This window comes from Rhineura floridana, chromosome 3 (genome assembly GCF_030035675.1).
Source record: "Rhineura floridana isolate rRhiFlo1 chromosome 3, rRhiFlo1.hap2, whole genome shotgun sequence".
In the NCBI taxonomy this organism is placed as follows: Eukaryota; Metazoa; Chordata; class Lepidosauria; order Squamata; family Rhineuridae; genus Rhineura; species Rhineura floridana.
The window spans coordinates 11,770,785-11,797,949 of NC_084482.1; the positions used below are offsets into that span (position 1 = coordinate 11,770,785).

The 27,165-nt window shown below is 42.5% G+C and overlaps 1 protein-coding gene across 2 annotated transcripts in view; it reads right to left on the reverse strand.

Moving 5' to 3' along the window:
* Positions 1 to 24,512, reverse strand: part of SLC27A1 (solute carrier family 27 member 1) — a 46,960-nt gene extending 22,448 nt beyond the window's left edge. The window contains exons 1-7 of one of the 2 annotated variants that reach the window (XM_061614466.1): positions 24,266 to 24,512; positions 14,243 to 14,410; positions 6,978 to 7,372; positions 5,390 to 5,551; positions 4,947 to 5,016; positions 3,558 to 3,649; positions 3,305 to 3,414 (exon numbers count right to left, since the gene is read on the reverse strand). In XM_061614466.1, coding sequence (XP_061470450.1) covers positions 3,305 to 3,414; positions 3,558 to 3,649; positions 4,947 to 5,016; positions 5,390 to 5,551; positions 6,978 to 7,372; positions 14,243 to 14,409 — 996 coding nt within the window. In that variant the 5' untranslated portion in view covers position 14,410; positions 24,266 to 24,512. Of the gene's footprint in view, positions 1 to 3,304; positions 3,415 to 3,557; positions 3,650 to 4,946; positions 5,017 to 5,389; positions 5,552 to 6,977; positions 7,373 to 14,242; positions 14,411 to 17,972; positions 18,510 to 24,265 lie in introns of those variants that run through there. The other variant, XM_061614467.1, reaches the window with a different exon arrangement.
* Positions 24,513 to 27,165: the final 2,653 nt, after the last annotated feature.

A 27,165-nucleotide genomic window follows, 5' to 3' on the forward strand; every position in this document is an offset into this window, starting at 1 on the left:
GACATCAGATTTTAGATATATGGGTAGTATTCAATGATAATCCTACTCACAGTAGACCCATTGACGTTAACATGACTAATGTTATGTCATTAATAAAAAGAGTAATCTGAATACCATGTTATTTAATATAACTATTTAACAAAGCCATTTAACCTAAGAATGAGGGGCATCCCCCTTCTCTCACACGTAGGAACAAATGCCTCTTCTGAGACTGGGCCTGCTGCAATACATCATCTAAGGGATGCTTTTGTTTTCACAGCTGTTTTTATTCATATGGTTATTAAAACCAATCAGTTAAAATGTGATTGACTAATAAGATTTCTTTAAGTGAGACACTGCTCCAGCTTCTAACCCCCTCAGAAAACAGGAAAAACAATGTATTCAAAAGAGGAAGCATCGGTACTGCTATATGTTCACATGGAAGGCCACATTTAAACCAACAATCCTCTTCATGGTAGAAATATCCACAAACGTTAGCTGCTGCTTAGATGCAGTCCTTACACACCAACGCAAGGAAGTCAGACAGCTCATTTACAGCCCATCCTATGTGAGTTCCATGGGACTTATTTCCAACAGGCTTATTCTGTTGCCAACAGACCTATTAAGTAGTTTAAACCTTTTCAATTATTATTATTATTATTGAATGTATTAGTCGCCCATCTGGCTGGTTTACCAGCCACTCTGGGCGACATACAGAATAAAAACAATACATCAAACATTAAAATTTAAAAACATAACAGTAAAAGCCTAGGCCATGCCAAAAGCCTTCCTGAAGAGCCATGTCTTCAGGGTCTGGCAGAAGCTCATCAAAGAAGGGGCATGACGGAGATCATTGGGGAGAGAATTCCAAAGGGTGGGGGCCACTATTGAAAAAGCCCTCTCTCTGGTCCTCACCAGTCTGGCCATTTTAATCGGTGGGATCGAGAGAAGGTCTTCTGAGGCTGATCCCTGACGATGCTGGAGGCGCTCCTTCAGATAGATTGGTCCAAAACCGTATAGAGTTTTAAAGGTCAGAGCCAACACCTTGAATTGGGTTCGGTAAGCAACCAGTAGCCAGTGCAACTCCTTCAATACAGGAGTGATGTGATCTTGTCGGCGGCTACCTTTAATCAGACGAGCCGCCGCATTCTGTACCAGCTGCAACTTCCGGACCGTTTTCAAGGGTAACCCCACGTAGAGCGCATTACAGTAGTCTAGGCGAGAGGTGACCAGGGCATGTACTACCGGTGGGAGCAGATGATTGGGGAGGTAGGGGCACAGCCGCCGTATCAGATGGAGTTGATACAGCGCCGTCCAGCTCACAGCCGAGATTTGAGGCTCCATGGACAACTGGGAGTCAAGAATGACCCCCAGGCTGCGGACCTGGTCTTTCAGGGGCAATCGTACCCCATTAAGCACAAGGTCCACATCCCCCAACCTTCCCTTGTCACCCACAAGCAGTACCTCGGTCTTGTCCGGGTTCAGCTTCAGCCTATTCCTTCCCATCCAGCCACTCACTGCCTCCAGACATTTGGACATGGTTTCAACAGCCAACCTTGGTGAAGATTTAAATGAGAGATAGAGCTGTGTGTCATCCGCATATTGATGACACTGCAGCCCAAATCTCCTGATGATTGCCCCCAGCGGCTTCATATAGATGTTAAACAGCATTGGGGAGAGGATGGAACCCTGTGGCACCCCACAAGTGAGAGGCCAAGGATCCGAAACCTCCTCCTCCAATGCTACTCTTTGGTACCTACCGGAGAGGAAGGAACGGAACCACTGCCATACAGTGCCCCCCATACCCAACCTCCTCAGGCAGTCCAAGAGGATAGCATGGTCAACGGTATCAAAAGCCGCTGAGAGGCCGAGGAGGACAAGGAAGGTGCATTCGCCCCTATCCCATGCCCTTCTCATATCATCCACCAAGGCAACCAAGGCTGTTTCAGTCCCATGCCCAGGCCTGAAGCCCGATTGAAATGGATCCAGATAATCCGCTTCCTCCAAGTGCGCCAAGATGAGCCAGTCCTTTTTATGATTATTCTTTATTGTTTTTATGGTATTTTGTGTTATATTGTACTTGCAAATTTTGTTGTCCACCACCTTGATATTTTATGTGGGGCAATCCATAAATATTTTTATATATAAAGAAATATGCACAGTACTATAGCCTTAGTCTGGCTCATCAAAAAGGAAGCCCAATATTACAAAGAAATGCTAGAAGAAGTGGTCAGGCTAAAGAATCAGTTCTTGGCACAAGCCTCCATGTGCAACAGGGAAGACAAGAAATCAGTCCAGCACACTTTCTTTGATGAATGTCATACAAGACACCGACAAACAGCAAGAGTGTTAGAAACGGGATTAGTTTTCTCTGTGTACTACCCAAAAGAGCAATATCTGGAATAGTAGGGCAAAAAGCCAAGAGATTCCCTGCTGGAATCTTCCTTTGCAAAGAAGTTCTGAAACCAAGAAGCAAGTGAAGCTGTTAGCTGGGCACTAGATTAAAGTACAGTACTGGATGATAAAAGAGCAAGCAGCTCTGTATTCAACTGAACTCACTGCCACACCTCCAGTACAGGAGTAAGAGACTGCTGCCAAACTCAGTTAATCTCTATTCAGGGGCAGCTGCACCACAAGGCAAGGTGAAGCAGCTGCCTCAGCTAGCAGATCCTTGAGTGCCATTAAGAGTGGCAAAGTGAGACAGAGAGTTCTGGTCAACAGGACATAATCCACCAGGATGCATGGGGTGGATGATGTATGGACTTTCCTTCTCAGCCATTATCATGACTTGGGTGTGTAACTAATTAGCTTCTGTAGCACCTACAAACCACCAAGGTTTAAATGACTCCTGCCTGCCCCCGAGCGTCTCTCAGTAAGAACTTCTTGCCAAGAAAAAATTAACTGTCACTATCTGACATGCACCAGCAAAGATTTAGGGTGGATGCAGACTGCAGTATTTTCAAGGGAACTCTGCCCACCTATTTCTGCTCAGGAGAACCCAAGTACTTTGGCTCCCAGGAACATCCACACAATTTAATGCTGCAATACTAATTGCCCTTAAACAACCGAAACTGCTTTGAGATCTTCTAAATCCAGCTAACATAGCAATTAGCAAACATAGTCTCTGGAGTACCCCAGTTAAGTTTCATGTTGAAATCTCCTCAAGGTAAGTTCTGATTTCATCCCCTATTACCACCTGTTCAATAGTCTTCTTGATCTTTTTGATGTGTAGCTGTCTTGCCAAGCAGACCCTCCCCACCAATGCATTTGCTCCCACTTCCTACAAACTATGGTGCCTACAAGCAGAGTTTGGGGCTCTCCTTACTGTGCACTTGTATTTCACACAGTCATCCCAGAAGCGACTGGCAGAAAATTTCTTCCTAATCACTACAGTCAGGCCGTGGATCACACACTGGCCAGCACCCATGATATTCCCTAAGAGAAAGAAAGAAAGGTTGTCAGCATGGCAGACTTGCCATGAATCTGGAGGATAGCATCATCTTTGAACAGCAGAGTGCCACTGGCAATGCCAGAGCCAGCCTCCATAACTAGAAAAAGCAGCAACAAATCTTGCCTACCTGCTGAGTGATACAATGGTAGGCAGTTGTAGATTATGTCTTGGGGGGTCATTCTGTAACCATAATAACCAAAAGCTGCTATTCGGTAGTATCTGCAATGAAACAAAGACCATACATGAATTTAGGCCACTTAGTTCTATCTAGCAATTGAATGAAAAAAGCAAATATTTGGTGAAAGCGCATGTTTTGCATGATCAAGGGACAATCTCAGCTCACAAAAATATCTTTTAAAGCAATGACACAAGAATGTGCATACAACCTAATAAAGAGACTATCATTAGGATCCTAGTTGCCCATTCATAGATACATCTCAGGAAAAGTTGTAGAAGGGACTAACCCCACGTTGACCGCTCCCACTTGATTTCTTTTGTTCATAAATGACCACAGGGATGGGGGTGGGAGGGGAGGGGAGGAAATTAAGTGATCTTAGGCTGCCCTACGTCCATAGATAATATTCTCAACAATTTATTAAGAAGATTCATTTCTACATGGTCCATAGGACTTCTTACTTTCTCTCTGGAAAGCAAACTGCAGATCATAATCACACCACGTGAACAGAACAAATCTCTTTCAAGCTTCTTTTCTAGCTCCCACAACATAACTACAGCTTTCCCCTGCATCCTCACTACTGTCAAGATCATTAAAAAGTTACAGCCAGCAGAAACATGCCCGGTGGCTGTAAGCAGCTTCTACCTCCATCCCACAAAACAATTGTACCCCCAGAAAATCCCAACTACTCCCCACTACACTATATGGGTGACATTAGGAGCAAGAACAGCAATTATTTCGGGTGACAAGGAAGATATTAACCTGCAACCAAGACCATGCTCCTCCACTATTCTCTGTGTGGTTCAGATGCAGAGGACATGGAAGGAGGGATGGAGACCTATATTTCGGAAGGGCTATCGCTCAGTGATAGAACATCTACTTTGCATGCAGAAGGTCCCAGATTCAGTACCTAACATCTCCAATTAAGACTGGGCATGTTCCCTGTCTGAAAGGCTGGAGAAACCTGCTGCCAGTCAGTGTAGACCATATTGAGCTATATGGACCAATTGTCTAACTCAATATAAAGGAGCTACCTATGTTCTTTTATGATTAGGCACAGGGCTATTATCCCATGGGTGCCAATTTACACAATAGGAGGGAGGGAGGAGACGCAGCACATATCTATTGCCTGGGTAAGCACCCCTCGTATAATAGGCCCAACAATATCAAAGACCTGCCCGAACAACATTACATTCCACTCAATATTTCTAAGAGCATCCAGCAGCCCAACGTTCAACAGCACTTCTCTAATATTTGTGTACATGATTAAAAAAATCTTCACAAATCAAAAACAATATTGGCAGGCAAAATGCCAAGGACAGACACGTTGAGGCTCCTCACCTACTATGCACCACGATGGCAGCCTTTGGCATTCCAGTTGTGCCAGAGGTATAGATGTAGAACAGCCGATCTAGGAAGAAAAGACAGAAATGGAGCATGAGTTAGAGACTCAGCTTCTGTCTGTTATTTCTACCCAACCTGGCGATCTACCCACCTCAGAGATGGCTACTCTGAAAGAACAGGACAGTTCAATAAGCAGAAGGACCTCTGCACCTGTAAATCCCACCTGCATTGGCCTACAGTCCATGTTGCTGGAGTCAGTTCTGCTGTTTGAACCCAACAAACAAACCTGGAATAAGGCCAGGTGCCTTGCTGAGACATCTAAGAACATGTATTTGGAAGGAAGGTCATGCAAAATCTGTGCCTGCCACAGGCTCCTGATGGACTCAGTAAGCAAATATGTGACTCACCAAGGGAAGGTGTGTGTTTGTATGGAAACATACCATCTAATCCTTTAGCTGGAACCTGAGATGGAGGAGATTTTGATGTCTTAGCCAGAAGAGGGTCCAGGTGTTTGGTGTCTGGAGGAACGGATTCAGGTTTGAAGTCTCCAGAACAGAACCTGGCCATATTTTTCCCCAGTGTGCCATTCACTTCGGATATCGCTGCAACACCAATCAGCTCTTATTATAAGAAGCTCAAAACAGCAGGTACCTGAGTTCACAGAAGTTTCAGAATCTAATTTTGAGAAGATGCCAAACTATAGCTGCTGGGAATTCTGCTCATTCCAAAATAAAAATAAATCCACACATAATTATTTTTTTCATTGACCACACTCACAATAATGATACTGAAACTATGCTAATGCAAGAAAAGATGCTAGCTAGCCACTTCTCCAATACCCTTCCAATATAACACCCTCCCTCCCAGCCATGTCTCTGAACGTAATGTGTTCTTGCTCTCACTCTCCAGCAGTGGCTTACACAACTCTCCTATTTAAATGAATAATATATGAAGGACAGTATACACCACACACGCACATATGCATAAAACTACTCCCTGCAACAAAGACTACATGCACACAGACGCATCTACTGCATGAAAACAGGAGATTATTTTTTATTAGAACATATGCATCCTGCCTTTAACACCAGCGGTCTAACAATGCTGACTTTTTTGAACTGCTTTTCAGGTATATAACCTCCCAAAGCAATTTACAAAATTTTGAAACAATATAGTATCTATAAAGATAGATATAACAAAAGAGCATTTTTAAAAACATATAAACCCATTAGCCAAACTAAACATCCTAAAACACAGTGTTCATCTATTATTCAAAAGAGATGGTGCCAGGCAACCTTCCCTGAAGAGTGAGATCCAGAGACAGGGATCCACAACTGAAAAGGCCTTATCCCAGGTCACCATCCACACTGCCTCATATGATGTAGAGACCTACAGAAGGCTTTCTATGATGAGGATCTTAACACCTAGAGTATGTGAGGAAAGAGGCCATTTTTGAGGTATCCTTTTCATAAGCCATTTTATTCTTTTAGTGTTTTTACATATGTACTGCTCTCATTGTACACTGTCCTGGGAGTATTTATTGAAAAGTATATAGAAATTTGAAAAATAAATAAATAAAAATATTAACAAATATAGTGTGCTGCTAATGGGAGACTGAAGGTAAATATCCATTCTGGGAGAGGAAGTGGAGGATTGCTGTCTGAGGAGATCCTTGGCACACATCTAGACTATTGTGTGCATTGCCTCTACTCCCTAACTATACCAAGTCCCTCCTGGGCATAGTGCACACAGAAGAAAGAGTAACGGAGAATTGCTCCCACTTCTGGCACTAAGGAAAACCACAGATGCATCAGTACTGCCTTGAGATGAGCATGTCCATGACAGATCAACATGTGGCAAATACTGCTGAGGACCAAATCACCACAGTACCATTACAGAGCTTCAGTTGGGCACCTGAGGAAATAAACAGTTTTCAGGTATTTCCTCCAGAGAAATCAATTTTCTCCTCTTCACTCTTGAGGGCAACAAGAAGTGCTTAAAGGGGTCACAAACCAAATGGAGTCCTACCTGCTGACAGCTCCCCGCCAAAGATTATGGCTTTTGCACCTGAGGTTTTCACACAGTAAGTCAGTGAATCAAGGCGCAAGTTGAAGTTGATGAGAGCTGCCTCAATGCCTACTTTGGCCATCCCTAGCCAGAAGCCCACAAACTCAGGTCGACTCTCCATAAAGATTGCAATTACATCACCAACACAAAAGCCTTGCTGATAGAAGAAATTGGCCACAGCATTGGAATATTCATCCAGACGCCGGAAAGTCCATTCCTCATCAGTAGCTTCATAGATAAAGGCCACTTTCTCTGGATGTCGGCGGACCACATCCTGGAATATCTTGGGGATGTTGCTCTTGGCCTTCCGGTGATGGTACAATTTATATTTAACCTGTGTAAGCACTGACAGCCCCCTGCAAAAAGAAAAATCTCAAATTACAAAAGCAAAGATTTAATGCACCGAACTCAGAAAGGTTGCAATATACCAGAATATCATCTTGTCCAGATCCCCATCCTTCAAAGATGCACATACATCAATCATATTGCTTCAATACAAGAGCTGCTTATATCATGCTGGATTCACAGTCACGACTGCGTCTAGTCCATGCTAAAAATATTGAAATTCTACATCTCAGCAGTCTAAGTTCTGCACCAAGGAAAGTTGCCTGCAAAGATTAGGTAAAATTACAATTTTTCTTATTTTGAGTAACTTATTCTGTAATTTTCCTTTCACTATTTTGCATGATTTATCCCGACTTTGATAGTCCTGTGGAAAGACAAAGAACTAGGCAAGGCACCACAGCCTCTCCCCCAACCACTGAAAAAACTTATTCAGTTAACTATTTGACTTCTTGAGATTTCAGTGAATGTCATCCACATGCTTCTTTTTTTAAAAAAGCTCAGAATCAGCCTTCTTTATTCTGTATAAAGATACAGTGGACACTATATAGTTTGGCATCCATATACTATGAATGACATCTTCACAGTTATAAGGAATATTTTTTTAAAAACAAAAAGCCATTTTTTTCAGGAAGCTAAGTTTTATGTCCAATATTACATTCTGGACTTGTTCTGCCCTCAGCAGCAGCATGCACATATAAATATCCCCAGGTCATCTGGCCAAGTATTTTTATGTCTTGGCAGTCACCAGCAACAGGTGTTTCAGAGGAAGCAGCAATTTCAACTATTGGGAACTTGTGACACGATCCATGCTTCATCAACAATTCTCAACACTCAACATTTTCAAAGGCTGAACACTTAAATACTATATTATACCTCCTGATATCCTAGTTTATAAGCACTGATGGCTCCATAGTCTCTGCATAAAACAACCCTGCTGGGAGTTGTTAGGAGACCCCTGTTCCCCTTACAGAGCTACAATTCTCAGAGTGCTTTAACAGTCAATCCCTCTTCCCAGGGAACTCTGGAAACTATAGCTTTGTGAGGGGAATAGGGGTCTCCTAATGACTCTCAGCACCCTCTAACTACAGTCCCCAGGATTCTTTGGGGGAAGCCATGACTGTTTAAAGTGGTATGATACTGCTTTAAATGTATAGTGCAGATGAGGCCACAGAATGCTCTTCACTCCCAACTGATTAAAGAGAAGGGTCACATCTCAGTGAGTATAATTCACTAATAGGCAAAAAACCTTGCAGTTTAAGAATGTACCTATAGCCAACAGACATTTCTATCAAACTTTAAAAAGCAGGGAAATTGGGCAGCTATAGTGAATGCACCAGGGGAGCAGGAGACCTGACCTCCTCTCTGAGATACTGGACTGCCCTACAAATTTGTCAAAATGCAAACACAATTTCGGTTCCTATATTCCTGTTGCCACAGAGTAACAGTCATGGCTTCTGGCAGTAAGAGAGACCCTATCTGGGAATATTTTCAAGAAATTCCTTCCCTGGGCAAAGAAGGAAAACATGCAATGTGTAAACAGTGCAGGGCCTAGTTGCAAGAATGATGAAACATCGTAATGAAACCTTCTTATTGGAGAAGATGATGTGGATATGTCTCAAGAACAATGTGGATCAACTGGTTAGTAAATTGAATAATTCACTTGGTAATGCACCATTCATCAAGACTCTCTCTGACTTTTAGTATTAGTGGTATTCACCATGCTGTTTGCTGTGTTGGATGGTAACGGGGGGAAAGCTTAGCTCCTCATGGTTTTAGTCACTTAACTAGGTTTAGAATCTATAACCCACATTTATGGTACAGAAAGATGTATTTAAGAGTTGCCACTGGGTGCCATTTTCTTATTTTATATTACATAACATACCCTTTATTTTGGAACATCATTGCAGACCATAATGGTGATGCCATAGGTCTATTCCCTGTTTTACTTCAGCATAATTCATCTTCCCTAGGGAACTCCATTCTATACTTGTTTTCTCAAAAAACAAGCATCTGCAACTTGATGAAGGCAATATTAAGTACTGTTTCCTAAACTAATAAAAAATCAAGTTATCTAAACAATTACACAAAATGTACCCTCCTTCTAAAATGCTATATTGAGCTGTAAATTTAACATGTTTTAGTAATCAGATGTGCACCATTGTTTAAGGAATATGTGAAGAAGTGTAAATGAAAAACTTGATTTAAATCAAGGGGTTTGCTTGGTGATTTAAATTACCTTGATTTAAATCACTCCACCCTAGGCCAATCAGATGCCCATCAGAAGCCTGCAAGCATGGCCTGAGTGCAAGTGAATGTGGAAGATGAATCAGAAAGAGAACAAAAGGAGTGGCGGAAGGAGATTTGGAAGAACAGATATGCAAGCAAAATTAACCCATTCATAGACAGGCCCCTAAAGTGGACCGAAAGCTAAATGAAACTGCATATACCCCAGTCAGTTTTCACAGATGTTAGAAATTAAATTGACAAGACTTCGCCAAATGCATTACAATTTCCACAGGAGGCATAAATACCATATCTATTTAGTTTCTAACATTCATTCATTCATTGGCGATCACTCGTGGCCAAGTAAGATTGTCTTCCAAGATAAGGTCTTTAACAGTGGGTCCGTAAGTGACTGTGGAGGCCAATTCTGGATCCACACAGCCTCCCACAGTGAGGACATAGGTTTCCAGATGGAAGATGATCACGTTTTGGAAGAAGCAAAGACTACCAGTGTTGAAACAATGATCCTTCAACATCAACTTCACTGGACCGGCCATGTTGTTCGAATGCCTAATCACTGTCTTCCAAAGCAGCTACTTTACTCCCAACTTAAGGATAGAAAATGGAACATCGGTGGACAGCAAAAGAGGTTTAAAGATGTTCTTAAAGCAAATCTAAAAAAATGTAACATGAGCATTGACAACTGGGAAGTCTTGGCCCATGAACATCCCAAATGGAGGTCAGCTATTATCAAAGCAAGCAGCCCAAACCTAGGGATGTTTACTTAGGAGTAAAGCTCACAGAGTTCAGTAGAATTTATTCCCAAGTAAGCAAACATAGGATTTCAGTTTAAGACTAATGCATAGTGTGAACCTATGCATGCTTACAAAGAAGGTAACGCTACCATGTTCAGTAAAGCTCACTGCCTGGTAAGTGTACTCAGGACTTCAGTGTTATTTATCTAGCTACTATCCTGACTTTTGGTCTATACTAGATCCTGAAAGCAGCTTGATTCACAACAATCTGGAACTGAGAAAATATTGCAACAGCTCTATTGATTTCTCTAACCCAAGAAAGGAAGTTGAGGAACTCTTAAGACAAAATTTCCATGAGGACAACTGATCTTTCTGTTTTTTGAAATATGTAAAACACATTTTGCTGTAATGGACAGCTGTGGTTGATTTCAAAGCAGGCATCCCATTAGACTCCTGAGGAAGATCATAAAAAGTGCCACAGCATAAAGACAATGACTAGCAGTACTGCACTTAACACATTTCATTTCTCCAAATGTAGGGAAATACCAGAAAACTTCCTTTTGCTGTTGATCAGAACAAAGTATGGAAGACTCTCCACAGGATTAAATCATCAATACACATCAATAACTTTTTTAAAAATTCACATTGCTCCTGACCAAAGCAGGAGCCTTACGGGACTAGGAGAGAAGACAAGCTGGTTTAGTATTAGGCTGTTGGCATTTTGCCAAATAAGGCTGGCCTGTCACAGTGACCCTGCCCCAAGCTCTGCCAGGAAAGGAACAGAAGAGCCTTTACAAGCATTAGTTGCACTTTCCATATTCTTAAGGGGGGCTTTATACTCTGCTATTATTTCTCACTTGTCATGCAGTTGAGAGGAAGTGGAGATCCAAAGGACATTGACAGCCACTATAAGAAGTGAAGTGGTCTTTGTGAATTCAGGAGCCCTAAATCCTTTGTCAAAGAAGGAACTTCAAGTATGCATGAACCTGCAGAAAACAACTGCCGATTTTAGTTACAGTGGAAAGCACACACGAGAGCAAAACAGCTCCATCACCTATTTTGTATCACCAGCCAAAAAAGCTCATCCATGATTATTTTGATTACTCTTCCTGTTACTGCTGGTCTTGTGATTTTATCTGCTCCTTTTATATTTGTTGTTTATTACTATATTGGTGATTTTTTCATTTATATTATTGTACCCCACCCTGGTATTGCATCACAATGGAGGGTGGGTTAAAATATTTTAAATCCAAAATAATAAAACAAATAGGAAAAAACCCTCATATACACATCCATTACATACAGATTCGAGACTATTTCCTAGGTGACCATTATTTCCAAGTAGAAATGTGAAGCTGGCATTAAATATTTTCCCTACACACCACTTTTAATTTATCTAATTTATATGCTATAGCATACAAAAGAGATTCCTCTCCTTTTATGATCACATCCATCCTATGAGAAAGATTGGACCAAGAATTAGTGGTTGGCCCAAGGTCACTAAGCAAGCTTCATGGCAGAGCAAGAAGTTGAACTCAGATCTCCTCAGCATTTCACATTATGTGTGGTTGTACAATTCTTCACACAACCAAAACACCTGCAGGAGCCTTGAGGAGAGAAGTAGTGGGAATGTTGCTGATGTTTAACCCTCCCTGTATATCTTCCCCTGCAGGAGGAAAAACAGTTGAGAGAGGACGATTTTGAGCAGACAAATCGGTAACAAAGAACGGGGGGTTAAGCAACTTCTCTCCCATCCCACCCCAGACTGGTTCTCCCCTCAAGGCTCCAGCCTCCTATGGGAGTTTTCCCTTTAAAAAAACACAGGAAAAAAGAATCATACAACATGCAGTTGAGCGCAGGTCCGTCTCTGACTACTTAGTTATAACACTAATACTTCATCTGCTGTTAATTATATTTCAGCATCAATGGCTTTGAGTCTTAGGGAATGAGAGCTGTCTCTTTAAGATGTACATGAATGGAATGGTACTCTGTTTCTGAAGCAGTTTAGCAGTTGTTTCACAGACTCTCTCATTGCACAGTAAGAGCATCCCCTTTAGCGTAGATGAGCGACTCAGCTGTGTCCCCAGATAAACCTAGCTTCTGAAGCCCTAGGACACTTTCCTCACATGTACAAATGACTTAATAAACAGAATATGATTTAGAACATTGTATCTTGATCTTACTGGATTTAACAGCAGCCCATTTACAACAAGCTTTCACTCCCATTAAAGTCTTTATCACACCAAGCTCTCTAGATCTACATAACTATCAATTGTGGAAATACATTATTTATGGCAGGGGTCACATTGATGGATGGTCACCCCTCCAACCAGTAGTGGGTGTGGCCAAACTATACATGCATGTATACTAGCGTTGCCACCTTGTGGTTTTTCCCATTACAGTGTTGAAAGAACACCTGCACTTGGTTGACTTTCTCTTCTCCTAAAGATACAGGATCCGTCTCAGGCCCTGAGCCTGGCAACCCTAAGACCACTACACATGCACATTCACCACATACATACAGCACTCATGCTCACCAAACATGCAGGCACACAATGCTCCCTCATTTTTCTCTCATTTATACACACATACCATTTCCAACCCTCCCCATTCCAATGCTGGGATGGGATGTCTGGAAATGCTGTCTTTTACTCTTACAGAACAGACAGAGAGCTTATCTCAGATCTTAGCACAGGGGTCGCCAACCTGACACCCATGACTGCCATGGCACTTGTGAAGGCCTTCAGTGGCACCCCCAGCAGTTAGCCAAGAATTCAAGCTTTCATATATTTTTTTAAAAAAGGATGTCTCTAACAGTCCTAGAAAGAAAGTTATGGAGCAAAATGTACTCTTCTAAGTGATTTCTGTGAAATAAGCCAACCTGGCTGCTCCTGCCTGTCTTATCAGACAATGAGCGATGCCAGAGCTGTGACTGATAACCGAGATGTTTGGACACCAGGCAACAGAAATCCCTTAGGACCTAAAGAACTGCTGCTTTGCCATTTTTCCTGCTTCTGTCTTTTTTTCCTAGTCCTTGGAATCTCCATAGTTTGCTCTTCCTTTTTCCCTAGCAATGAGGATGAATCTTTCCTCTGCTGGGTTCACCTGTTATCAGCCTGTGCCTAGAAATTACTTTCTGGAAATACTACTACACAAAAAGTGTGGGTAAAGAATCCCCCTCCTCCCAAAAAAGCAAATGTGAAAACTTTGCAAAGGCTTATCCATGTTTCCTGCTTTGCAGGGGGAAAAGATTAGTGATTCATTAAGAATCCACTGTATAGCTAACTTACAGTACCAAGACATACATGTCTACTCAGAAGTAAGTCTCCATGTTTAACAGGGCTTACTTTCAGGTAAGTGGGTACAGGATGGCAGCCTAGGCTTTGGTTTAGGGTTGGCATCAGTGAAAACAGGGTTCTTGTGCCTTTAGGAACTGTATGGCAGGGAGAAATTCAACAGGTCCAGCCTTTTCTAGTATGGAAATGCAATTATGGGAAAAGCTTTACCATGACTACTCTCCAATTTTGTGTTATGCCATGTCCCCATAGCAGCCATTTTGTGACTGGTGCCCCTAGCACTCTCTCAAAATTTGAAATGTGTCCTCTGGTCCAAAAAAGTTGGCAATTCCCATCTTAGCACTATCATGCTTAGAACCAAGATCACAGATAAAAGCCCTCTGCCTGCTCTTCAGAGATTCTCTCTAAATATAAGGCAGACAAATGTTTTATATTCCAAATGGGAGCTAAAGCACTCCATCTGCTCTTTCAACATCACTTTATCTCCTGATCAGATCAGGAAACAAAGTTGCAGGGGTTGGAACACCACTTATTGTGACTTGGTTGGCCACCCCAGATTTATGGAGACAAACCAGCATATTACAGCATAAGAGGAGGTTGTACTTACAGGAGATCTCTCAAAGCTGTTTTGAAGATGATCCGGAGATATGTCCAGCCACCACTGCCAATGTAAATGCCCAGAGCAACTGCAATACTCCATGACCAGGACAAGCCAAAAAACCGCATGAGGCCAAGAGAACCAAGTGAAGCAGTGCAAACCCCAATCATGCGCATTCTAGAGAAAGAGACAGGCCTCCATGTTAACTACTAGGTTTATTTAGCATTTGATTTGCACAAACATTTTATTATGTATGCCACAAAGGTGTGTTACCACCAACCATACAATACAAGTAGGACAAATATTAAGGATATTAAGAATAACAAAGGATGGTGGAGGACTAGGATTATCAAGGTAGCAGAGGTTGCACAGATGCCAAGACAGATCTGGAAAAAATGTCCAGGAGCTATAGCACTGTAGTGCACTTTGATTATAGCCACCGCTGAAGACTGTCTCAAAGCTTCAGCTGATCCAGTCTGTGGCACCTCCAGAAAGACGATTACAGTTATATGGCTGCAATGCTCCAGTGTCTTCCACATACAATTCATGGTGCTGGGTTTGACTGAGAGACTGAGAAACCCTGCAGACATAAAAGAGACTCTCTCCTTCTATCATGAATGGCAAAATCAACGAAGAACCCACATTTAACAATACTATCTACACACAATGTTCTGACACAAATAGTGCATGGAGAGGAATTCCCAGTAGCTGTCAATTAATTTTGTAGAATCAATGAAGTCTGAGTATCTTTCAAAAGTGTTATAAGGACTTACTCTTTTTTTTTCTTTGTGGAAGCTAAGCTAGCCAAGATGAGGACTTTAGCAACGGATATACTTTAATCCGTTTTGAAGTATAAAATTCATTCTGAGCCTTCAAGACTAGCAAAATCACACATTTAATTAATGAATACTTAAGGAGGGATTTGAAATAGAAGGAAGCAAGTTACTTGATCAACAGAAAGGAGCAACTTGTTCCAGAAATAAGGAACAGCATGGTAGAAGGAGACAAAGATAGGAATGGCAAAAGGGAACAAAAAAGAACCAGTGTGATTTTTGCCTCAAAGCCATAAGCTGCAACACTTTCATCAAGTTGATTTTCTGTCTTGTAGACACTACTAGACAGCAGCCAAAAGTCTCTCTAACTCACACACACACAGTTTCAAGCACTTTAATGATCTCTCAGGGAAAACCGCCATTCAGTTAGCGCACCTTATCACTGTTCAAAAGGTTATACATTTCTGCATTAAATGCCACCACAATCCCTTACCTAGTAATGAGAAGACACTCTCCTACTTGCCTATCCTGAATGCTGACCTTTGATTAGATGCAAATACAATCCCATCATAACTTGGTTGGTAATTGAGTGTGTAAACATTGCCATTCGACTGAGCAAACTGCATTATTAACATAGCTGAAGGGCATAAAATGCAAATACATGGTCACCAAGATGGCCAAGGCAGATAATTCAGAAGTGATACAGGATGGTTGTCTTCTGGATTCCAGGGCCTGTAAGAACACTTATTTGCCAGGCCTTGGTTGCAGTGATCAAGCCTATAATAAATACATGTCTGTGAGGCAAATTTATAGTTTGTGATCTGAAAATATAATTTTCCTGTGATTTCTGCTTGAAATACTACAGACCATGTGTTTGATACACTCATGGATTCACTTTTAAAACAATTGTAGACATTGCATTAACATGTTTCTATTAAATTCAATTTCATTTATCAAGCTGTCGTTTCTTTTAAAGAATCTTATGATAACTTAAAAAAGTAAATCTAATTTTTAAATCTGTCTTCCAACAAAAATCATCGGTTTTTCACCCTGCTTTACCTTCAAAATAATATGTAACTCCCTAGCACAAAGGGTAGATAAAATAGCAGCAATATTTAATGGAGAGATTATGAATGCCACACATAGAGAGAGAATTTCAAAGACAGAGACTGGATCTTCTAACAAATCCAACTGTGATCAAAGCACTTGTTTTGATATTTAACCTAAACAGATTTCAAGTGCAAGGTATTTGAAGGAATGCCTCCCCCATGGGTTCTGAGGTCATCAGCTTCTGTAATGAGTGTGAATTCAGCTCACAAACATATTGCCAGTGTGATTAGTGGGTAACAGATGAATTTGATATTTTATACTGTTTTGATGAATTTATTGTACTATGGCAGAGCAATCCAAGCTAGACAAGTGATATGCCAGCACAAACCCCACTGCATCTAAACCCATTTGGAGGCAGCGGGAAAGGGCTGATGCTAGCAGAGTATTTTTACGCTGGCAAGGACTCTCCACCACTAGAAGGGGGACATGGATGCACTATATCTTAACTGCATCCACCAACCGGGAATATCTGGGGTTTGGACTGAACCTTTATTGTATCTTTCTTTAGTATTAATATGCTGGTCACCACTTTGGGGGCCTTTGGATCAAAAAGCAGCAAAAACAAAAAGGAGTACCCACTCTAAAGCCACCAAACCAAGCATCTTATCTATTAAAAAGACTGTAATTTGATTAAAACAATGGTTTGTTGTTGTTATGTGCCTCCAAGTCGACTATGACTTATGGCGACCCAATGAATCAGCGACCTCCAAGAGCATCTCTCATGAACCACCCTGTTCAGATCTTGTAAGTTCAGGTCTGTGGCTTCCTTTATGGAATCAATCCATCTCTTGTTTGGCCTTGCTCTTTTTGTTTTTCCCAGCATTATTGTCTTTTCTAGTGAATCACGTCTTCTCATGATGTGTCCAAAGTATGATTACCTCAGTTTTGTCATATTAGCTTCTAGTGATAGTTCTGGTTTAATAAAACAATGGTGCTGTTAGGTAATTTTGACTCTGGACTTAACTGCTCATAAGCCCCCTGCTTTAGATGGTAATGTGTATTACTTCACTTGCTTCAAAATGTGGTAAGCCAGCCCTGCTGCATCTGAGGGCCCTTCTGCTCATTCTGCTGAATGAAGCTAGGAACCTCTGCCCCAGATGCTGATACTTAGACACAGAATATTACCCCTAGAATCTCAGCTTCCACTGTATATTCTCAAAGGAAGTTTCTCACCCTCAAACCTAGGAGTGTCTGGTGTGGCAGAACAGTGCTGTGGAGCCATCCTCCCACTATAGCTTACAAGGATGGGATTGGACAAAAGCACAGACAGGGCTGCATGGGTGAACTGGTAGAGCCAATCTGGCATTCCTACCAGTGCACCCATGCAGCTCTGACCTTATCACTCCCCTGCCCCACTCTATCCAAGTAAGCTGCAACGATGCAACACCTCCACAGCACCCTCCCACACCAGAACCATATCCAGAACATTTGTATGTAAGATTCTGAAGTAGGGGGCATTAAGCAGACTTCCAGTAGTCTAGAAACAAGACTTTAATAACCTAAAAATATTTCCAGTGCCTCCTTGCATAGCTGCTATTCCTTACTTACTGAGCCCATCGACAATCAAATCAAAAATTCTCCTTATTCTCTGGAATTCCAGTTCTTGCCAAATTCTTTCAGAATTCCAGTCTTGGAACTAAAAAAACTAGCTATACAATTTTATTGAGTTAATGCAATTCATTCTGCAACTATGTGTCAGCTCTTCACTGAGACAGCAGTGTCGGTGGGAGTGCAGGCAGGGCTGGAGATTCCTTGGTAATTGCCAGGCCGTAAGTCCTCAGCCGGCAGCTTGGCTATAAATCTGCCAGGCTAGCAAGGAGGAAGCAAGATAAGGGCAGAGGCCATTCAAAGCTTACGTGCCAAGCCAGAAATCCAGAAGAGACGTCAGTGAAGGTCCGGGTCTAGTTTGCCGAGAGATGAGTCCAAGTCAAGGTTCAGGGGATAGGAAGACACACAGTGGTCACGCCTGACGTTGTAGTCAGCAACTAACTGAAGCCAAGGTTTGACTTTTAAGGAGCAGGTTTGTCAGCAGGTGTGAGCCCTCAGCGTTTTGGCCTTAAGTGGACAGGCCTGCCCCTCTTCTGCCTGACCTTCTGTTGTCTACGTTCTGCAGGTGAGGGGGGGAGTATCCTGTTCACTGGCTGCGTCTGGCTGAAGGGCTTCAGCTGTGTCTGGGGTGCTCTGCAGCTGAGGGGGAGAAGGAGCTGGGTTCTCAGGAGTTTCCTCCATTTCTCCTTCTGGGTCTGCTGCTGTTACTCCCAAGTCATCCTCGTCTGATGAGTCCTCTGACGGGGCCATGACACTATGTAAGTAACGAGTGAAGCTTCAATGCCATGTATAGATTGTATGAGGCTGAAGGCATCTGTTTTCTTCTCCCCTGATTCTTCAGGGAGCTGTCACCACCGTGCTGGAGATTCAGCAGCAACAAACGAATCTAGTAATGGCAACTTAAATATATCAGTACTGGAGCAGGAAATATATAATGTTTTCTGGCATAAGTAGTAAGCTCTTTATTCATTAATATATTTCTCTCCAATACCACACTGAAAGCCACAAGGAAAGAAGTGACTTGGCTTATCTCCCTGGACTTGGGGGAAATCCTTCTGAAGACCTAAGACTAAAGTCCTGCTGAGGAATGGAACCAGTTCTTTGATCTTCCACCAGTTCCAAAACAGCTACAGCTCTAGTTACAAGAGGCAAAAGATCTTTGTACTATTTGCCATCCTCTCCATCCAAAAGGAGGGGTGAAATCATCATCTGATCACTGGGTCTCTTCTCCTGCTACACGGTGGGTGACGGGAGCTCTATCACTCCTAGAAGGTGGGCACCAGAGGTATAAATGTGATTGCCAGCTCTTGGGGGCTGGCAGCAACCTGCTCAGAACTGCCCCTCTCCTCTTTTCACTCCCATATCAACTCCTCAGAGGCAAGCCTCTACTTACAACCCAGCCTTGCTCTTTGTGAGCCTTCAGGTTTGAAGGGGATGATGCCCTATAGTCTCTAGGGGATGAAGAGGGCCTAGGACTAGAAGACAGCAATGAAGACACCTCACAATAATAGCTGTCCAGACTCTCATAGCAGCAAACCTCTGGTAAAGTCTCCCTCAGCTCTTTTACCTCTGCTAAAGATCTTCCTGATCCACTTGGTAAAATCAGGATACACAGAGGTCCCTCCAACCATCCCTATATTAGGGATGGGGATGCACAGGAGTTAAACAACTCATAGTCTACAAAGTCCCACTCCAGAAAGAAACCTCCTTAGCAAGTCCAATGTTTCATACATTAAATTCATGCAGTTCATTCTAAAAGGTGAATCTGGGCTTCCTTGGCAAAGTATTGCAACATTTTGATGCAGTGTACACACAACTTTATACAGAGTCAGGATTGTACTGTAGCTAGTACTTCATGAAATCAAGAAGTCAGTGTGATGCAGCATCTGGACTTAGACTGCAATCCAATACATGTCTACTAAGAAGTAAGCTCCATTGGTTTATGATTTCCAGCTGCAACCAACTGGCTAAACACTTCGAAGACCAAGTTGCTTGGTTCCACAGTGATTTAGATGCTATTACTGTGGCAGTGCCAGCTGAGGTGTCTAATGCAACGTCAAACTCAGCATTCTGGGATCAATTCCAGTTAATGCAGCCTGATGATGTGGACAAGATGCTTGCAGTGATGCACCCAACCACCTGCTCATTAGATCCTTGTCCATCTTGGCTTATTAAAGCTAGCCGCAGTGGGGTGACTGAATGGGTCACAGGTGTAATAAAAGCATCTTTGTGTGATGGTGCTTAAAGAGGCAGTGGTATGTCCACTTCTTAAAAAGCCCACAGTGGACCCAATGGAGTGTAACAACTATAGACAAGTTGCCAACACTCCTTTCTTGGCAAAGGTGGTGGAGAAGGTGGCTGTAGAGCAATTGCAGGTATTCCTGGATGAGACTGATTATCTAGATCCATCACAATCTGGATTCAGACCTGGATTTGGGACAGAATCAGTCTTGGTCACCCTGATGGATGACCTTTATCGTGAGAGAGATAGGAGTGCAACCCTGTTACTTCTGCTCGATCTCTCATCAGCATTTGATATCATTGAGCATGGCATCCTCCTAGACTGACTCAGGGGGATGGGTATTGGAGGCTGTATTATGGTGGTTCCTCTTACCTTCAGGGTTGTGTCCAGAGAGTAACACTGGGTGAGTGTTCCTCAGCCCCCTGGCACTTATGCTATGGAGTTCTGTAGGGTACTGTTCTCTCCCCAGTGCTATACAATATCTATACAAAGCCATTGGGAGTGGTCATTAGTAGTTTTGGAGCAAGGCTGATGACGCACAGGTCTATTTATCCATGATATCTGAATCAGGAGAGGCTGTGAACACTCTGGATCGGTGTCTGAATGCAGTAGTGGACTGGATAAGGGCCAATAAACTGCTTGAATCTTGGGAAGATGGGGGCTCTTGGGTAGGTGGTTTCCATGTCCAGGAGGTGGGCAGGTTACCTGTTCTGGTTGGGGTCGCACTCCCTCTGAATAATCAGGTCTGTAACCTAGGGTTACTCCTGGATTCATTTTTGTCAACAGAGGCCCAAGTATAGCTAGGGGTGCCTTTTACCAGCTTTGTCTGGTTCGTTCCTGGACAGGGATAGCTTGACCTCTGCAGTCCATGCGTTGGTAACTTCAAAGCAGGATTATTGCAATGTGCTCTGTGTGGGGCTGCTCTTGGCCCTGGTTCGGAAGCTGCAGCTGGTGCAAAATACGGTGGCCAGAATGCTGATGGGAGCACATGACAACATGTGACACCACTTTTAAAACATCTGCATTGGTTGCCCATCTGCTACAGAGCCAGTTCTGTGTTTTAATGTATTAATTTACAAAGCCCTGAACAGCTTAGGTCCAGGGTATCTTAGGAACCGCCTGAACCCTTATGTCCCAGCTCAGTCACTGAGATTATCTGCAGGAGAGGCTTTGGTCGTCCCCCAAGTTGGCAAGGCTCATTTAACATCAACATGAAATCGAGCCTTCAGTGTCATTGGCCCAGTTCTATGGAATGCTCTGCCAACAGAGTTTCAGCAGGCGCCTTCTGCTTTAACTTTTAAGTGCCTGTTGAAAACCTTTCTGTTCTGCCAGGCTTATGCAGGCAATTAAGAACATACTTTTTTTGCAACAAGTGACCTTTGTTTTTATTGTGTTTTTAATGAATAGAATTTTTATTTTATGGTTGTTAAACATGTTGTAAACCACTCTGATGTTTTTGATAAAATAGCAGTACAGAAATATTTTTATAAATAAATAAATGGGACTTACTCCCAGGTAAGTGCATTGGATTGCAGCCTTGGACTAGGAAAACCCAAGATCAGATTCCTATATAGTCATGAACCTATGAGTGATATTGAAGCCAGACACTAGCTCTCGACTTACTCTACCTCATAGGACAAGTCTAAAATAATATGATCCCTATGTACACTACCTTGATCTCTTTAGAGAAAGGGCAGGATAAAAATGTAATCACAGGCCTATTGTTATCAAGTCACACATGCCCTATTCACCTGGGTTGGTTGCACACATATTCTTTATTATTTCTCAACCTGACAATCCATGTTTTATCCTTACTATATTGGAGTCTGACCACACTGTATTTTGTATTCAAAGTTGATAATTAGTCACCCACAGAGACTGGAAAAAGTATTTCATTCCATGTGCAAATTCTTTAGCTCCAGATACAAAATGTTGAGTGCCCAGTCATCAAATTATAAATGTTGTGTGGAGAGTTGACACACAGATTTTCTCAGCCCCCTCAACTCACGGGCACCCAGTGAGACTCGTTGGCAATAGGCTCAGAACAGACAAAAGAAAGACCTTCTTCACACAATGCACAGGAAAGGGTGGCAGGCAGGCAAAGAAAACATCAAAACCTGTCTCAGCTGTACTGCCCCTTTCCCTCATAGGGCCACCTACCACCAACTATGGAAAGAATCCTGAGTTTTAGGTTTTGATTTTTGTTGCACTGCGGTTTCATTATGATCTTATTTTACTTGTAAAAACCACCTTGGAACGATCTGTATCTTTAAAGGTGGGATACGAATTAGCATGATTCATTGCCACAAGATGCGGCAATGGCCACTAAGCTTAGACAGTTTCTTAAGAATAGACAAATTCATGGAAGACAGTTCTTCAGTAGTTATTAGCTAGGATAGCAATATGGAGCTTCCATATCCAGATGCATTATACGTCTGAATACCTGATGCCAGGGCCAAGGACAGTTATTACATACATGCTCCACTTAATGGACTTCAGTTAAATCCAGCAAGATTTGTCTAATGTACTTAAAATCATAATTAAGGATGGCTCCTAAGTCATCTAGAATTTTTCCAGCTCTGATCGTATTCCCACTCAGGCATGTTTTTACCAGCATGTACATCTACAACAGAACTAAACTGGTGCTGGTTACAACTTGGGTTTATTATATCCCCGTTTTGTCAGCATATTTTATAAAGGTGAGGGAGAGGAAAAACAGACCTGGAGAGCATGCTGGATAGCAATGCATTCAACAAAATACAACAAAGCATTCAGAATTTATGACTTAAAAGGAAAGGTTGGAGAAACTGGGTTTGTTTAGCTTAAAGAAATGAAGGCTTAAGTAGTATGTGCTATCAGTTTGCAAATATCTAGACTGCAGTAAAGATGATATGGAGCTGTTTACCTGAGTCACAAGGGAAGGACAAGAATCAAGTTGAGGCACAGCAGATTTAGGCAGGATAACAGAAAATGCTTTTGAAACATAAGCACAATTAGGCAATAGAATACGTTAAGTTGAGGATTTGTGGAATCACTCCCAGATGTTTTTAAAAGGTGATGACCATATACAAAGCAAAGAAGTCCCTGCAAATGTTATGCACTGAAAGTCAGTCTTCCAATCTCTTCCAACAGTAGTGTTGTATTCATATCTCCTCCGATTCATCACACCAAGGGAGGGCAAAAAGCCCTTCCAGTCCTGAGAAAGCCGGCCATGGTTACATCGTCACATAGTATGCTAAAACAGGCACACAGTATGATAAAGCAGTACACACAATTTAAAGTCACACAGCATCTTCAGTGTCATCAACCTACCAAGCTACCAGACTTTCCAAATCTAAACTGTTTGACTGAGCTGGCAGATGGCAAGGAATCTGAGTATGTCAAAACATTTTCCTGCCCCAAGGCAGCTGCCTCCCACAAAACAACCTGCCAGCACATGTCCCAAAACTGCATTCCCAAACCACCCATCTTAATCAGGATAGCTTTAGCACACACTGTTTTTTCAAGTGAATCCCAAAGCTGTGATTATGCCAGACAAGGTCTTTTAAGACCAACAAACCCTCTTCCTGTCCAGAAAAAAACTCAGCCCTAGGCTGCTCTTGTGACTAAATAATACAGGGGGCGGGAGGCACCTGATGACTTTACCATGCAAACAACTTATTTCTAGAAATGAAAAGAGAAAGAAAAGGGGCTTGCTGTTGTGCTTGTACCTTCCATCCAAGGCACAGGAATCAGCACGACTCTTTTCAGGGCATGGAGATAAAGCATTTATCACGTGCTGAAATCTGCCGATGCTGTTAAAAGGAAGCTTCCCTGGCTACTCGAGGAACTGGCTACTGCGTGTAGCTCATCCCCAAACCCATCCAAGAGATCTCACGGCTAGCACATGACTCCCCCCAACAAGGGCCTTCCATCCTTGCCAGCACATCAATCAATTCCCCAGATCGTCAGCACTCACCCTTTCTCCTATTGTTTTTATTTTTGGTGCCAATTAGAATAACAGGCTTCTATCACCCGCCTGGGAACCATATGTAAGCCACCTTGGGTTTCTACCATGAAAAGAAAGGCGGGGTATAAACGTAATAATTAATAATAATAAATAATGACCCCCCCAATTAAAGCCTTTTATTAACCCCCGACCCCCAACAATAAAGACTCCTTCAATAGCCTCACAAAAATCCCTTCCCTCAAATGAGTCCAGCTCCGTTGCTAGGGCAATTCCATACTCTTCCTCTCACGTTGTCGAGGCAATACCACGCCGCTACTTGTCCTCTCACCGTTGCAACGGTAACGACAACACTAACTCCCTCCTCTCTCCTCCCCCACCCGGGTCACCAAGGTAACACGCCAGTTCCATACCTCGCGCCTCCAACCGTCAACTTCCCAAGCTTCCTACAGCTTCAGTCAGCTTCTTCGACCGCCGCTTCAGGGAAAGAGTCTCCCTTCGCTCACGGGAGAGAAATGGGCGGAGCCAGTAGGAAAGCGCCGCCTCAAACTATAGAGCCGCGCAAAAGTTAGAACGGAGTGATGCGAGGCCCGGGCATAGAGCGGAAGAGGGACGGAAAAGCAGAAGGTAGATCATAGAAAGTGGGGAAGACTTTCACTGAACTCTCTGAGGGCTGCTGGGAAAGTGACGAATTGCAGGGCCTGGTGACTATGACTACAAAACGCGCTCCGGCTGCCTCCAGCCCAGAGTCGTGTGACGTAGTCCAATCACGTATGAGCCCGCTTGTGATGTAGAGTAGGCAGGGTTTCCTTTATCCTTTTGTAATCAGAAGGACGTGTATGTATATAACCTCGACAGTGTCTCATTGTTGAACGAATACAGACTTTTTATCCCTGCAGCAATCCTCCTTTTTAATCTCCATCTTATTTCTTTTTATTACTGATCATTCTTAGAATGTAAAGCAAACTAACAGAATCCCTGTAAACAGGAGCTGAAGTCCAACTATTGCATATTGGTTGAGAAAAGTTCCCATTGAACACCTGTAGAACAGAAAGTGCTGTGCATAAAACGGCAGGCTTCTAGACAGATCTTTTTCATGTTTATTTGGACGTTAAATCCCACCGAGTTCAAGCGGGCTTCCTGTCAGCTTGGGTGCGGGTAGGATGGCAACGAAAATATCAATCAAAATTTGTGGCTGGGTGAAGTGACTGTCTTACCCAAAATCAGAGCTTGGAAAAGTTACTTTTTTTGAACTACAACTCCCATCAGCCCAATCCAGTGGCCATGCTGGCTGGGGCTGATGGGAGTTGTAGTTCAAAAAAGTAACTTTTCCAAGCTCTGCCTAAAATCATTAGATCATTAAGCCCAGGGTCTAACATTACTAGTTGCACCACTGACCTACAGCTCAACTGCCTTTTCCTTTAGAAAGCAACACTTCTAACCCAACAGCCAATTTATTCTTTATACAAAATGTAAACATATCATTTTTCTATTCTGTTGATAAAGAATAAAGGGGTCCCCATATGCATGCATTGGCTAAAGGTGACTCCCAGCCAGGTCTGAAAAGGTTTAAGGCTACCGATCTAAATAATTTTATATCAAAAACTGCATAAATAATAATTGGACAGTTTTATATTGGTTATATCTTCAACATGAATATATATATTTGGACATAACATTCACTAACTATGCATACACCATACATTTAAAGCACATTACCCAAAGAATCCTGGGAACTATAGTTTGTTAAGGGTGGTGGGAATAGTAGCTCTGTAAGTAATGAAATACAGTTCTCAAGATTCTATGGGGAAGCCATGTGCTTAGATGTATGGCATGTATGCAGCCAACAATCAGCTGCCTTGTCCGATTCAAGACCAGGAAAGCAAAGTTCAAAGTCCAGACTCCAGCTATTAAGCATCTGAGGTCGGCCTACAGAAATATTGTAGTTGATGATAGCATTGTTACATGTTTATAGGCAGTTCATGTTTCAGGAGTTGATGAAGAAACTTCACCAACGAGAGCCTTCGCGTGCCACGCCAGCTGCCTTCCTCGGCTGTTAGAAGGTGGAAGTGGCGGCAGCGAGGCGGCAGCGCGCTCCCGGGCCCTGTCCTTCTGGTGTGTGCGCGCTGTGTGCGCGCAATCACTCACACTCTCAGAAAGAAGGTGCTGCAGGCCGCACCGGGTGACACCAACCCTAGTGACGCCACTGGTCTCTCAGCAGAGACGATGGAGTGGCCCAGCTTTCTAGGTTTCCTTCTGGTGCAGCTTGATGGAATGGCTGCTGCTAGATGACAAGGAAGGGAAGAGCCAACTGGAGTAGATAGGATAATAACTGGATGCCGTTTACTGATTACATTTTTATTCTTCCATTCTAGCAAATTCAAGTGAGTGCAAATAGGATGTCCCATTTTGTTCTCACAATAACCCTGTGAGATAGGTTTAACACCCGAGAGACAGTGATTTGTCCAAGGTCACCCAGTGATCCTTCAGGGCTGAGCAGATAAATAAACCCAACTCACCCCAGTACAGGCCACTATTTATTAGGCAATAGTGTTCCATTTTTCCAATTCTGTCTTTAATAATTAAACATTAAATTTACTTAATAAGAGAAAATTATTCTACTGCTGGATAACTATAGTTTATGTAACCAACAAATATGACCAGTAGATGGATAGGATGCATTAAAGATCATTGATCAATCATATCCATCATTTTGTCCCAGAGTGAATGGCTGGTCTGGCCATAATTGATCAGATTAAATGGTGCCAACTCTATCTGATTAACTAGTTTGCTATAGCACTTTTTGGTGTCTGTAAAACTGCACAATTAGTACTAAAATGTCATGACTTCTGTGTTAATTGCTAATGCAGAATGTTACCCGAGACAAACTGATCATGTTCTGTTCCTCATTGTGGTTTCTCCCATTGATTTGTTTTAATGGAAGGAGGTGGGCATAGTAATTCAATAGGAGTTATTGTTCAAATTACTTCCAGTACAGATAATTAACAATGAGCTTTCTTGTCAGATATTCCTTTTTAAAAAAATGAAGCATTTTTTAGTTGGAAGGCATTGAGACTATTATTATTGGGGGGGGGGACATTTTTTGTTTCACACCCCCACCTCACTACCCAAGAAAGCCCTAGCCCTCTTTGTAACCGTAAAATTTCAACCATTCACAAACGAGGAACGCTATTAAATGGTGTTTGAAATGACTTCATCTTGTTATGACAAACGGAACTGTGAAATGTGTAAAGAAGAGACACATTCATTGTTTTAAAAGTTATTTCTTGAAGAGGCACCTATTTTCAGGACC